The following is a 14438-nucleotide window of genomic DNA, read 5'->3' as shown; positions in this document are numbered from 1 at the left end:
TGCTGAACACGTAACATGAACGTGCCGGGCGGCGCGGTCCCGTGGGTTAGATGCGCGTTCATAATGCAGAGGGAAATAACTCTCAGAATAACGTTATTAGCACACTTTTACAACTTGAGGAACGAATGTTTTTAATAAGGGCTATACAAGTGTTCATACTGGGTGGTTTATTTAGTTTAAAAAAAATTATCCAACGATTTACAGACCACTCTTTCCCCATGTAAGTCAATGGGAAAAAGTGTTTCCGGGCCTGGCAACCAAACGGAAGTGTAGTACCGCCGTTTGGCCACCACGAATATTTTCATCTGAGTCCAGCGCACTTCCTGGGGGCTTGGTGTGTATCGCCTACGTCTGTTTCCGGTGACTTTATTTTGAAATTCAGCTCCTGACGGACGGCAAAAAAGCCCAAGATTATAGAATTAAACAAATAAATAAAAACAAGGATAATTGTGTGTTATTGGTGAGTAAATAACAGTGTGCTATTTAGANTGTTTCCGGTTATTTTTATTTTGAAATGCAGTTCCTGACGGACGCCAAAAAGGCCAAGATTATAGAATTAAACAAATAAATAAAAACAAGGATAATTGTGTGTTATTGGTGAGTAAATAACAGTGTGCTATTTAGAAAAGAATAACAAATTAGAAGGAACAAAAGATTTAAAAAATACATATTTCAGTCTCTGAGCCCCATTTATTTTCCTCACGGATGGCAAAAAAAGTCCGAAATTATACGATTTAAAATAAAAACAATAATCGTAGCTTGATATTGAGTAAGAAAATGTTTTTATGAACCACACAGCTTCCGGTCTTCCAAGAGCCGACCGGACAAAAAGACGTGGTGCAGGCACGAAACATACTATAAATACATTGCTTTTAAAATCGTTCTGTGTGACACGAAAAAAAGGTGGAAATCGTGATGGTGAACACGAATCAATAGATTAACTGTCGTGACTATAACACGACTACGTGTTTCTTGTTTGAACCATGTCGAAACCTTATGAAAACAGTACAAAGAGGACCAGCTGACACACACACACACACACACACACACACACACACACACACACACACACACACACACGCACACGCACACACACACACACATGTTTCTGACATGTCTGCTGTTTCTCACAGGCTACAGTCCATCCTTCCAGCCCAGCATCTCCTCCCCAGCTGAGGTGCATGATTCTGGGCTACAGGAGCACCGTGCAGCCCCCGTCCTGGAGGTGAGGATGGACAAAAGATTTGGATACTGACATATTACTGTTAATGTCTTCCTATTTAATTTGTTAGGATTGGATATTTTCTCAGTAGTTATAAGTATAACAGTCTCTTCCATAAAAAATATATTACAAAAAATGAAGATTAGATAGAACCTTTCAAAAAAGTCACGCACAACCGTCCAGATTTTATTACTTTATTATGACAGAAGTTAAAAGCCCCATAAAGTCATCCTTTTACTGTTTGACATTTTCACTTATTATTAATAAGCCACTTAATATTATCAGTGGTGCAGTAACCATTCATATCCTTAACTTAAATGTGACGTAGAATTATTAATACAACAATATCATAATACTTGATGTTGTAATTTTAATCAGGAAATTGTACTACGTTTTAAAAGTATAAAAAATGTTTCCTGTGACTGATACACTTTTATATGTTATATCATTACATTATTATTATAACTACATTATTATCTATTATAGCAGATAAGTAAGCAAGTAATTATCAGCTCCATTTTGACTTTAATTAGATCGCAGTAAATCAGGTCCAGTAATCCACAAAGCTCACCTGCTAATCTTGCTGAGAATAATTAAATTAGTGTTTAAACCCTTTATGGGATTAGTGGCCGCTCATTGTTTCATGTGAGCAAATGGGGATAAGAGACACAGAGAAGACTTATTGTTAAGTTTCTCTTTAACGATCTATAAATTAATGACAGCTTACGCGAGTCATTGGGTCTTTTCATGTTAATAGCCATTATAAACTTTCTAATTGTACTACTATTCCTGCCAGTAGTATGTACACTACTGTGATTATCACTAGTGCTTCTATCATTATACGGGGCTATATTCTTACTAGTATTATTAATGCTACTACTTAAGCTATTATACTGGCGTGGAAAAGATATCAGATATTCTACATAAAAACCGGAAAAAGGCTACCTGAATTACTTAAATATAAAGTACATGTAGTATACTTACTACTTATTACTTTTATATATATATATATATATATATATATATATAAATCAATAGACAGAGATATTTTCTACAAATAAAACTGGATCCAAGTTGAATCTGAAGTGTTTGGTTGAAATACCAAACAGATAATTGTAGCATGCCATTGTCATGCCCTCTGTTTCAGCCCTGTTTCAAAAGAGCTGATTCTGTGTCTGTAGCTTTAAATGCTAATGAGTTGCTGCTGGCCACGCCCCTCTGTGACGTGATTGGTTTAAAAAAACAAAATGTTGCTCTAGGAGATTCAGGTGATAAGGTGGGCGCGTGTTACATTGGTTGGTTATTGGCTAATGGTTGCACAACCCAAAAAAACATGTGACATCACAAAGTGGCCAAAATTTGATCAGCTCATTTTCAGACCAGATCAGAGCAAACAGAGAGAGAGAAACTTTTTTCATGAAACTTCCAAATCTTAACATACTGGGGACACTTATTTATGTATAAAATACATCCAAAAGTGTATTTTGCATAATAGGTAATCTTTAAATGGACGTGACACTTTTTGTTTTCTGGTTACATATTTCTGAGGATTGCCTGATCAGGATAATGTTCATCGTTTAATAAGTCATATTTTTTCAAGTGGAACCAAACAACGTGTCTGTGCGTGCTTTTTGAAAATGTGTATCAGACTCCGTCACCTCACCTCACGTGGCTTCAGGAAGTTTAAACCCCAGAGACAGCCTTCCAGTGGAAATGACATGTTTGACTGTCACCTCCTCTTGTGTCTCCCTTTACCTGATGTCTCCCCTACAGGTGGATCCGTTAGAGAGAGAGCTGTGGGAGGCAGAGGGGGAGGAAGGCGGTCATTCAAGTGGCTACGGAGTCCTTCAGTCCTCCATCATTATGACTACTACTACTTCTACTACTACTACTGCTGCTGCTGGTGGAGACGTTGCAGGAACATCCACCCCTGAGACGGACACAGGCACAGACTTTGGGCTGTTGGGAAGCTACACAAGAGGTATACAAAACAAAGCCTATATTGATCGACTTAGTTTGACATTGTTTGAAATATCTAAATATATGGTATGGATTGCCATGAAATCTTCTACATACATTCATATAACCCTTAGGATTAATTCTAATGACAGTGGGGGTCCTTTAAATGTTACTCTGGTGCCACGGTGAGGTGAAGATATTTGGATTTAAATCTGATATCTCACCTACTAATTGGTGGATGTCATGAATTTTGATTCATGTTGGCACCACAATGAATTGTAATAACTTTCCTACAGTGAGTACCAGCAGTAATACTAGTGCATACATACTCTGAACAAAAGTAAAAGCAATAAGAAGTTGAATAAAAAAAAGGAAATCACTATTTCTGTTTGAAAAATGTCGGGTCTGTGCAGTGTATGCAGTTTCACACTACTGACGTTAGATTGTTGGTCTGCTGTTAAGCTGTGAGGATTAGTCGTCTAATTATTCAGTAGATCGACAGAGAAATAAACAACAAATGTTTGAATAATTCATTTAAAAAGAAATGTCAGAAAAATGCTGTTTGTAAGCCTCTGAAACATTGACCATTTTAGATTTTCTCAAATTTGTATCATATTAAACTAGATATCTTTGGAATTATAGCCCCAATGGTAATCGAGAGCATAATTTGCAGATTAAATTATAATGAAAATAATCATTAATTCAGCTGCTGCTTTTCCCTACTCTAACGTGAGCTGAAATCAAACGTAAGACGATATTAAGTCACTTAAGAAACACTGACAAACTGCTTCCCAACAAAAAACAAAGACCATTGTTTTTTGTCTTCACATACAATATTTTCTCTTGTTGTAGACTGGATTCTTGTCTATGATAAAACAAAAAATGTTTACTAAGGCTTCACAGCTTTCCCGTGTTTTGTATTGGTCTGTATAATGTATAAATGTTATCAAGTTGTGAAAAAGGGTCTTACATTTTCTTTTATCTGCCAACTCATTTCTAATGAAAATAATACTTTGTCGCATGCCTATCATTGTTCTGCATCTTAACTCCACCTACATGAGATTGCAGAAGATGAAGATGAAGTCTCTGCTGCTTGTTGTCTTTCCCCTGGTTAGTCTCTGCAGAGGAGACAGAGGATGAAGAGACAGAGAGGGAGGAAGAGGAAGAAACGGAGCTTGCACACAAAGGCCTTTTTACCCAGAATCTAACAGCAGCAGAGGTTGGCATGGCTCCCAGCAGAGAGCCTTTGCAGCCCAGCGTGGAGGAAGAGAAGGAACACCAGTCACAAGGTGAGCAACAGCCTGTCTCTTTCTTTTGAAATCAAGCGCCCACTTTCAAAGAAAGTACTGAGAATTCCAATGGTTAATCTTAAAAAATAGTTATTATGGTCATTTGCAAATAATTTTTCTGTATTTGTGCCTGTGACATGTCTCCATGCTTTAATGTTCAAAAAGCTCTTCATTTTTCTCATACTGCCTGTGCTGCAGCACCTCCGTTCTCCCTCTGTCTGAAACCAGAGCCCAGTCTGCTCTGATTGGTTAGCTGGCCGGATCTGTTGTGATTGGTCAACCTCTAAGAGATGTCCCACCCCTCAGCCTATCACGTACAATGTGTTGGAGCGCTAGCCAATAGAAGAGTGTTACATAGTGATGTCACTATGTTACAGAAGTAAACAAAGGAGTCCAATGGAGGCGTTTCAGGTGGGGGGGGGGGGGGGAGAATTGGGGGGGGGGGGGAGAATTGTGTGGAAGAGAAACTCCCTCTGGAGGGAACACAGGGATTTGAGCCTTTGCAGACCATTTTCATGCACAAAAACCTATAGAACACACTACAGGATAGGGAAACCCCAAAAAGTAGAATAGGGCCTGTTTACCTGTTATCACTTTAAAGTGCTGGAATAGATTGGACATGTTTTAATTAAAGGGTGGGTTGAATAAATGCATTATAAATGGATTATTCTGGTTATCCCGATTAAGGGGGCATACTGCCAGACAGAAGCAACGAGATGAAGGAGGAGGAATGGAAACAAATGAAGGAGGAAGAGGAGGGAACAAGAAACAGACACATGGTCCCGCTCACCACAGACTGGGATTTACTGGAGAAGACCACTGTCCTGCAGACCCAGAGGTCAGAGATCAGGGGGGGCAGGGTCACAGAGGTCCACGATGTGGATGAGATGGAGGAAGCACGGCAGGTTTGTTCAAATCTAAATCTGTCTCTGTTCTAACCTTTATTAATGTATTAATTAATATTGATATTACTGTTGTTTAAAGGTGGTGTGTTTGGAGTGGAGCGAGCTGGTCGGACGTGGGTACGTCGTCCTCAACATGACGCATAACCTAAACTGTGTAAGTACACGGGGGAAATATTTAGATAAAAGGTTTCAACAATAAAAGATTAATTTGTGACATTGATGGGATTTTATTTAATGTTCAACGTGGTGGAATGTACAGTAAAAAGCATTTATACTCAAGTACAAATTTGAGGTACTCTTACTTCACTTACATATTTCTATTTGATGCATCCTTGTACTTCTACTCATCGAAGAGAGAAATGTTACAATGATGGGTAATGAGATGAGAAATAATTTAGCATTTCAAAAATAGAGTTGAAATGTCGTGAAAAGTTTAACTCCATTTTTCTCCCACGCTGTCAGACAGACAGTGAACTGGAGTTTTCAAGTGAGAGAGGAAGGTACCTTCACCATAATGTCTGTCGTCATGGCAATAACACAAACCCTCACCACCACCGTACTGACCTTATAGTTGCTATGGCAGCAATGATGTGCTCCTGTTTTCTTGCACCTATTTTTTTTTAAAGAAGTTGACTTTATATTGGTACTTTTTCTTTGAATATATTCTATATGTTCATAGTGATATTTGTGCATAGAAAGAGAAAGCTAGAGAAATAGATGTTATAACTTTGTTATGTTTACATATTTATTGACAACAACATAATATATGAATGATTATTTGATTGAATTAAAGGCAGAAAACTGAAAATGGTATAATTGTAATTTGACGTTTTTATGTCTACTGCAAATCAAGCTGTAGCTTGTGGTATAAAGATAAATATGTGTGTGTGTGTATGTGTTACAGGAGGAGTTTCGCGTGGACCAGGGTGTACGGTTGTTGAAGGTCATGGAGCGCGTGTTCGCTCGGAGAATGAACAGCCCAGAGGGATCATGGTTAATTTCTCTCAGCAAACCTACACACCAGCAACACCAGCTGCTGATGAACGTGGCGTCTGACCGCGGTAAGCACACACACACACACACACACACACACACACACACACACACACACACACACACACACACACACACACACACACACACACACACACACACATTTTTGTGCAGAAAGCAAGAGGTACTTCGACTGCTATTCACATTCACATTTTCAGTTTTGTATTTTAAAGTACATAATGAAGTAAAAGGTGCTCCGATTTTAACGGTGCTGTGAGTGCTTCTTAACATATTCACATGCCTACAATATACAGTATATATTTTTAAATATGTTAAAATTGTTCCACGTATTGCGTCCTCCAGGAGTGATAGCCACCAAGGATGTGCTGGGCATGCTGGGAGAAATCAGGAAACATTTGAATAAGGTACACAGGCCGGTAACGTCTTTTGATATGTACTACTGTCTGCGTATTGCAAAGCCCAACCAATTGTCGCAATAAATGAAAGGAAGCAATTACAAGATTTCTGCTCATATAGAACACATTGTGATTTCAACCTGTTTAAGCATGTTGAATTTCAAGCTTAATCACAATAAGTAGGTATGGACTTTTTGTGTTTGTGCATAAAAAAACCTTGTAAGTGAAAGAAAAAAACATGAGTCATGAATCATAAATAGAAGATAGAAATATTTTCCTCAAGGATGGAACTCAAAGAATGTGAACCTCTGCCAACGCTGTTTGCATTAGTAAAACAAATATTTTCCAACCAAGCTACACCCTTCCGAAAATAAAATGTATCCAATGTAAGTGTTACAATTGATAAGGGCTGAATACTGTTTAAAAAAAGGTCATTCAAATCGAAAAAATATTGAGAAATGTGCAGAATCTTTCAGCATTTTGCACAGATAACAATTTATGAAAAAAGTGTGTTATTTATTTATATGTGTGTGTGTGTGTGTGTGTGTGTGTGTGTGTGTGTGTGTGTGTGTGTGTGTGTGTGTGTGTGTGTGTGTGTGATCAGCTGGGCATCCAGAACTACAGCTCGGCCAGCAGCTGCCCATCTCGTCCCAGTCAGACACGCAGCGACTACGGGAAGCTGTTCGTGGTTCTGGTGATCATCGGCTCCATCTGCATGGTCATCATCACATCTGGATTCATTTACATATGCTGGCAGAGAAGACTGCCTGCAACCAAGACCACGGTGAGTCAACATTTAGGCGGGAAATTTGAATAGTACATTTACTACAGTACTTTGAGGCAATTGTTTTTTGGTATTGAGTATCTCCATTGAACTACATCTACACTAGATCTCAGAGGCAAATGCTGTTTTTTTTTTATTTGTTTTTTTTGTTTCATAACTCAGTTACTTTGCAGATTTAGATTATCAATGCAACATATAATTTAACTAACACATTAGGCTACAAAATGTTACAACAAGTTAACCTAGGCAGCAGTATATATTGTACCTAAAAACTGCTTCTACCTTTACCAGCTGCAACATTAAAGTGATAAACACATAAATGAATTAATAATTATAATTCAGTATTGTAATTATTATTCTGAAACAGAATGTCCCTCTCATTAATTTGCTCATGGCTCCCAAATACAAGAAATGAAATAAAAATAGGTCAAGATTATAATTGACTATTTCCCCCACTGTCACCAAAATAAGTATTTAACACATTTTCTACAAGGAACATATCATCCTAACATGTTGACACAATAATCGCATTTTGTCTGATTTGCCTTGCACAGCAACATATTCTCATGAGATCTGGCAACAAAAAGCATTAATGTTAGTTCAACATTTTTACAAAGTTTGACTAACATTCACAAGCAAGCTACAAGCTAACTAATTCTGGTAAGGCTAAATATATATATTAGCTCTCTAAATATATAATGATGACAAAATGCAATTTAAAATATATTTCTTTGACCTCACAGTTTCGCAATGAGGAACTTCACTTTGTGGAGAACGGTTGCCACGACAACCCAATGCTGGACGTAACCAATGACAACCAGTCTGAGATGCAGGAGAAGAAGCCGAGCACCAATGGGCTCGCAGGAGGAGGAGGAGGAACTGGAGGAACTGGGGGAGGAGGAACTGGAGGAGGCGGGGAGGAAAGCAGTCGCTGGCAGGTGATTGGACGACTTTTTAAATGAACATGTGGACGAGGAAATAAATGAATAAGTCAAGGTTGAAATGTTTAGTTGTAAATTCCCTGCTGTCTTTTGTTTGGGGGGTTGGAAAAAGCATGTTGTTGATAGTTAACATGTTTTTATTTTTTAAATTAACTTTAACATCATGACTTTGTTACTGCCTGAGCTTAATAACATAGTAAAACAGGTTACTACTACTGTTAGTAACAACACTGTTGTTTACATGCAAATCGTTAGCTGAGTGATTTGTAGAAAAGCCTCTGGAGATTTCAGAATCAGAATACCTTTATTCGTCCCACAGAGGGGAAATGTACTTGCTGGAATTTATCAGTGGCTGCCATACATTTTTAAAGCTGCTCTTACCTATTTCCTTTTATTTTGAAACAGACTCTTTCCATGGGAACAACTCTGAATATTTCTTTTTTTTTTTCTTGGATTCAATTAAATAGTATGCAGTTTCCTGCTATGAAAAAAATATATATTTCAAGACTCCTGATTTGGATGTTTCCAGATGTTACATTTTTTTATTTTACTTAACTCCTTAGCTAGCCATAACCAGGATTTACACTATTTACACATGATACTTATCATAGATTAGTCTATTATAGAGTATCTATATCTGTTTGATTTATATCTGTTCTACCGTACCTACTGTATATTTAAGCAATAGCTCACGACAGGCCGTGGTATATGCTCATTATATCACAGCTAAGGGGCGTGGTTCGGCCGAGGTGGTATACGCTCAGTATATCACGGCTAAAAACCAATCAGATTGCTTGATTTGACTTGTCCGTTTTATAAATAATGTTTATGTACCTTGTAATTATTTTATTATTTTTTATTTTTTTATATTTCTATTTCATGTGTGACGCCTGTTTACATGCTGCTGTGACAAAAACAATCACAATTTTATGGAAACTAATTTTAATCTGTATTTTGTAGGTCTTTGTCAATCAGGCAGTGACTGAGGAGGAAGGAGAGGAGGAGCAGGACACACATCTCTGATGGACGAAGAGGAGGAGGGGACAGGTTATGAAGGTCTTTGATAGACAGGTGATAAATGGAGCCTACAGGAAAGAAGAAGAAGAAGAAGATGGCAAAGAAAACAGAGGAGTAATGAGGAGGAAGAATGGTGGAGAGGAGAGGAGGAAGAGACAGAAAAGAAAAAATAGTGAGGATAGGAGATAGTCGATATAACGAGTGAGTAGAAGATGTGTTGTCCAGTGAGAGTTAAAGAGGCTCGTAGGAGGTGAGCAGGAGGAGTCACTGACATATTCATGGGTATTAGGCACCAGGGTTTATTTCATGCTTCAAATTGAAATGCATAAAAAGACATTTAACTTGCTGATCTCTTTAAAGGTTCTGGGAAAGGTAAGCATTTCCTAAAGCTGCATACCCTTACCTGATGTTAGATAATGTCACCATCTGTTGATTGTGCCTTATGCTTTCAGCTTTTTGCACTGCACGAAAAATAATCCTGATACCAGGGACACAATCATAGCAGAGAGCACCTTATCCACCGTAACATTTGAACGTAAACGAGGCTTCAAAGTCTGAAGCGTCCACAGCTGCAGCGTCATCATTGGCTAAAACATATTTAGGGAAACTAAAATAATTACATTTCCCACCTGATGTAGGTTTAATTCTGAAGAACACGTTGTTGACTTTGATAACCACTGATGGAATGTACCTAAGCGCATTTCAAATATTTGACCTACGTACAAACTTTCAGATTTTATTTCACTCCAATATATTTATCTTAAGGTTATACTACTTAATACTGTACATTTACTGTTATTATTTTACATACAAAATGTTTGATGAGCTTAGAACAGTGCAATATTACTGATGAAACTACTCAAAAGTATTTCAAATTATTAATTATTGACACAATCTACAGTCGGATATTTTAATAAAAAATAATAATAATTTGCTGTGCCGCCGCCATTTGTATATAGGGGAAACACTGACCAATATTTTACACATTTCTTTACTTCATTTATTAGAATTTTACAATTACTGTTATTAACGTATCACTCGTAATTATTACTAATATTTGACATTCAAAACATATGATGAGCTCAAAGGGGCCCTGTTATGCTTTTTATGTTTTCCCTTTCCTGTCTGGACTCCTTGTTAACTTCAGCAAAAAAGTGACGTCACTAAGTAATATTCTCTCCTATTGGCTAGCGTGCATGTAAATGGTCTGCAAAGTCTAACATCTCTGTGTTCTCTCATCATTTTCAATGTATACTATAGGAAAATAAACCAGCTAAAATCTCGCCATGGGCATCAAATTGGCTAGAACCGGCCCTGCTAGTAGTTATTAAAACTTCAGAGATGTTCAGTAGTTTACCCCTGGTGTCTGAATCCGGAGAAAACAGCGACTCCTCTTAACTTTTCCAAACAGGAAGTACAATCTGTAGCGTCAAGTAAGGTTTTGGCACTTTATCGATTCCTCTTGGAAATGGCGACTATCATCATTGAAATGCTGCATCATGTTAAATGTATTACATACAGTGACTGAGATATCTCTATTTTGCTAATAGGAATGGTTGTAGCCACTGAGGATGTTTTCTCTACAATCAGTCATGTGATTGCTATAATTACTACCTGTTAGCCTGATATGCTTTTTTCAATAGTGGTGCAATGGCTGCTGTACGCTACAGGCTTTTCCTCGAGGCGATGACACATGGGCAACATTAAGAGGCAGACAGCATGAAAAAACTAGTAACAGTGTTGAAGTCGATTAATCAAACAATAAACCCGAGTCGAGCCCCGAGTTGTTGATGTTTTAATGTTAAATGTTGAAGTTTGAGTCTCTAAAACCATGTTTAACTCACATTTGAGTCAGCAGCACAATAATGTCTGAATCAATACAGTCATGTTTGAGTCACTATCTAGGCATGGGACCATACAGTATACAGTGTATAGATTTCATTTCAGGATCATCCTGTCTAAAATAATTGCGATTCACAATATTATCCCACATGTATTGCATATAAATATGCTTAATCTCTTAAAATGTACAATAAAACTCACGGAAATCACACACCTTACATTTTGCATATTGCATCACAGACAGGACAAACATCCTTTTTAGTGAAACACAATAAATTGATCTGAACTAATTTACATTAATAAAGGATAAATTGTTCTATAAGCAACATTGTGTGATTCAGTTTCTTAACATGATAATTCCTGTATTTTTTAAAACATGGTCATGGTCACTCGTGAGGATATTTACAATCATCCCCATAATCAAAATTGCCCCAATCGTGTTTTTATCACGATCCCCATAAAAATTCTATATCGTCCCATCCCTATAACGGTCACTGCAGACATGCCTTTATTTTATTTAACCAGAAAGGTCTCAAGACCATACAAAAATAAAAATCTCTTCTGGGCAAGACGGCAAAAAAAAGAGCAAACAGACACAAAATATGCTTATATATTATAAGCAACCTTATTGTTCTTTCAAACATTTTTAAAGAATAAATCACTCTGCTATAAACGCCCGAATTTCCCCACGTGGATGAATAAAGTTCCATCTTATCTTATGTCAAGAGAGGGTAAGGAGACCAGGTTAAGTATGCCTTGCAACTTAGTCCAATCTTGCAGGGCATGAAAGGCAAACTAAATCTGAAGGGTGATAATGATGTACATATCAATTACTGTGTCATACTGACTAAATGTACTTTGGACTAATATTTTTCTAAATAAATACAATAATGTCTAATGTTGTGATCATGCCCTTGTCACTACAATTTGATTGACGATTATCTCTATAAATCATCAAATGTGTGACTTGTATGGGACTTGAAAAGTTCAGGGCATAATAAAGTCTAGTTTCCAAACAGCACAAACCTACAACACTCATCAAATGGGCAGAATACTGTTGAATTAACTGAAATGGTTAGCATCTATATTAACTTAATATAGATGCTATCAATTAAAATAAATGTAACATTTGTTCCTGCAATTGTCACTCTCCATTCCTTTTACAGGTGTTGCCCATCTACATTTGGTCAAGATGTTGCCTGTGTTTCAGCTCTTTTACTCTGACTTTTCTCATTGTAACAATACTGTATATGGCTTCACTATAAACTACGCTGAGTGATACGCACTTTGTCAGCTAAGCGGGATATAGGGAGCGTTCAGGAACTCACAATTGTCCATTCTGAATGACTCCCTGCTGCAGATGATCTGCTTCTGAGAGAAAAGTGAAGGGATATTGTCCTCCACTGGGAAACATAATAAATGAGCATGTAGCTTTCAGCACTGCAGCGAGCACTAATATAACGTACAAAACTGCAACAAGCTGTAACTTTTATTTGCTGAAAAGCAGTTTGAACCAGATGAATTCAATTGTGTTGCTTAGAGCTATATGCAATCAATGATTGTCTGAATCTTATTTTTAAATAATTGTTGTTTTCAAGACATATCTTTCAAAATGGAGCAACTGTCACAAAGAAACCTATCCCCCTCGGATAAATAAGTATTCTGATTTTGATTCTAAGGATTTAAAATAGTTTTCTCAGATGTTTTTTCCTTTACAGAATCTGAGAGCAACCTCGTGTTTGTTTGCATTTGTTAGCAAGTGCAAGTCAGTTGACATTAAGTTCTGGCAAAGACAATGACCCTTGATCTGAATAAAGACAACAACATTAGTTTCCTGGTCACTTTTGTAACTAGGTTTTTGTCACACATTTTGTTGAATATTTAATCATGCTCTCCAATTTTTTTATTTCTGTTAATTTATTTTACTAATGTTTTTCTATGTATGTATGTCACACTCATTTGGTTGTCTGTGTAATAAGTTAAATGTGAGAAATAAAGTTGGGAGAAATTGTGATTTGTGCCATTTCTTTGTCCTTTAACCCTGAACATTTTTGGTTAGTTGAGTCTACATGTTGTTTCTATACTTGTACATGAAACCTAGTAATTTTCATTTGTAAAATATTCAATTCAAATATGAGAATTCATAAATATATATATGAACTATGAGAAAATGTGCTAAGTTCTGATATAGGGGCTTATCATTTCCTTCATATAAAATGACCTAATTGCATCCCCTGAAAATTCCCAAATCATCTTTGTTTTCAATCAGTTCATTGACAGAAATGTTATTGCAAACTAGTTGGACTTTGACTCCAAATTTGAATTGTTATCAATAAATAAATAGGAGCATTCATTTGAATACAACACAAGCGGATTCTTTTAACTTCATATAGAGTTGGGTTTTTAGTTTTTTTTAGTTTTTTTTATTAAAAAAGTGGTGAGGTACTTATCCATAATAGCAAAGAGGCTATGTAATGTAGCCTATACTGCAATTTCAGTGTACACTACATTTCTGGTACTTTTCTATATTGCATGGCTACCACTTCCTTGATCCCTACCAGCTCCTTTTGTTGGCTGAACTACATTTCCCTGCTGCACCTGTTCCCAGCACTTAGCTTCATGCAGTGGTGGCTTGACAGGCATACTGTGGGTGATACTCTGACTATAAGTACCTCATACCACCCCACTTTAAACAATGCACCTCTATTAATATCAGGAACATGTGAGAGACATATTTTAATGGTTTGAATCAATATCCTTTTAGTGTATTTGGTGACCAAGCTCCAAAACATTGAATCTTCCTATGCAACGGAACTGGGAATATTTCTTCAGAACCTGGTAAAAGCATACATCTCTATTATATATAGATATATAGTTCTGTTTTTAAATCAGAGAGTCTTGTAATTTACAATCTACAAGTAAAGTAACTTTGGTAATTTTTCCAGATGACAAATCTCGATAGTCTTAGAGATTTAGGTTCCCTTCGAGATATAGAAAATGCAAATCATGAGGCTCCTGTAATCTCACTTTAAATTGTGCTTTAATGATTTTGATAATGATATTAAAACAT

At 36.9% G+C, this 14438-nt stretch overlaps 1 protein-coding gene across 1 annotated transcript in view; it reads left to right on the top strand.

The window, feature by feature from the left end:
- The window catches only part of podxl2 (podocalyxin-like 2), a gene marked incomplete at its 5' end in the record, with an annotated part of 19576 nt that extends 6194 nt beyond the window's left edge, over positions 1-13382 (top strand). Inside the window, 10 exons of the mRNA XM_010766031.1 lie at positions 1134-1225; positions 2996-3203; positions 4297-4470; positions 5158-5375; positions 5455-5529; positions 6280-6436; positions 6732-6793; positions 7389-7568; positions 8312-8506; positions 9470-13382. Coding sequence (XP_010764333.1) covers positions 1134-1225; positions 2996-3203; positions 4297-4470; positions 5158-5375; positions 5455-5529; positions 6280-6436; positions 6732-6793; positions 7389-7568; positions 8312-8506; positions 9470-9532 — 1424 coding nt within the window. The remainder of the gene's footprint in view (positions 1-1133; positions 1226-2995; positions 3204-4296; positions 4471-5157; positions 5376-5454; positions 5530-6279; positions 6437-6731; positions 6794-7388; positions 7569-8311; positions 8507-9469) is intronic.
- Between the last annotated feature and the right edge of the window lie 1056 nt (positions 13383-14438).

The sequence above is a fragment of the Notothenia coriiceps genome, unplaced genomic scaffold, assembly GCF_000735185.1.
Source record: "Notothenia coriiceps isolate Sejong01 unplaced genomic scaffold, NC01 NC01_scaffold00002913, whole genome shotgun sequence".
In the NCBI taxonomy this organism is placed as follows: Eukaryota; Metazoa; Chordata; class Actinopteri; order Perciformes; family Nototheniidae; genus Notothenia; species Notothenia coriiceps.
Note: the sequence above shows the minus strand (reverse complement) of the source record. Positions and strands in the feature narration are given on the sequence as shown.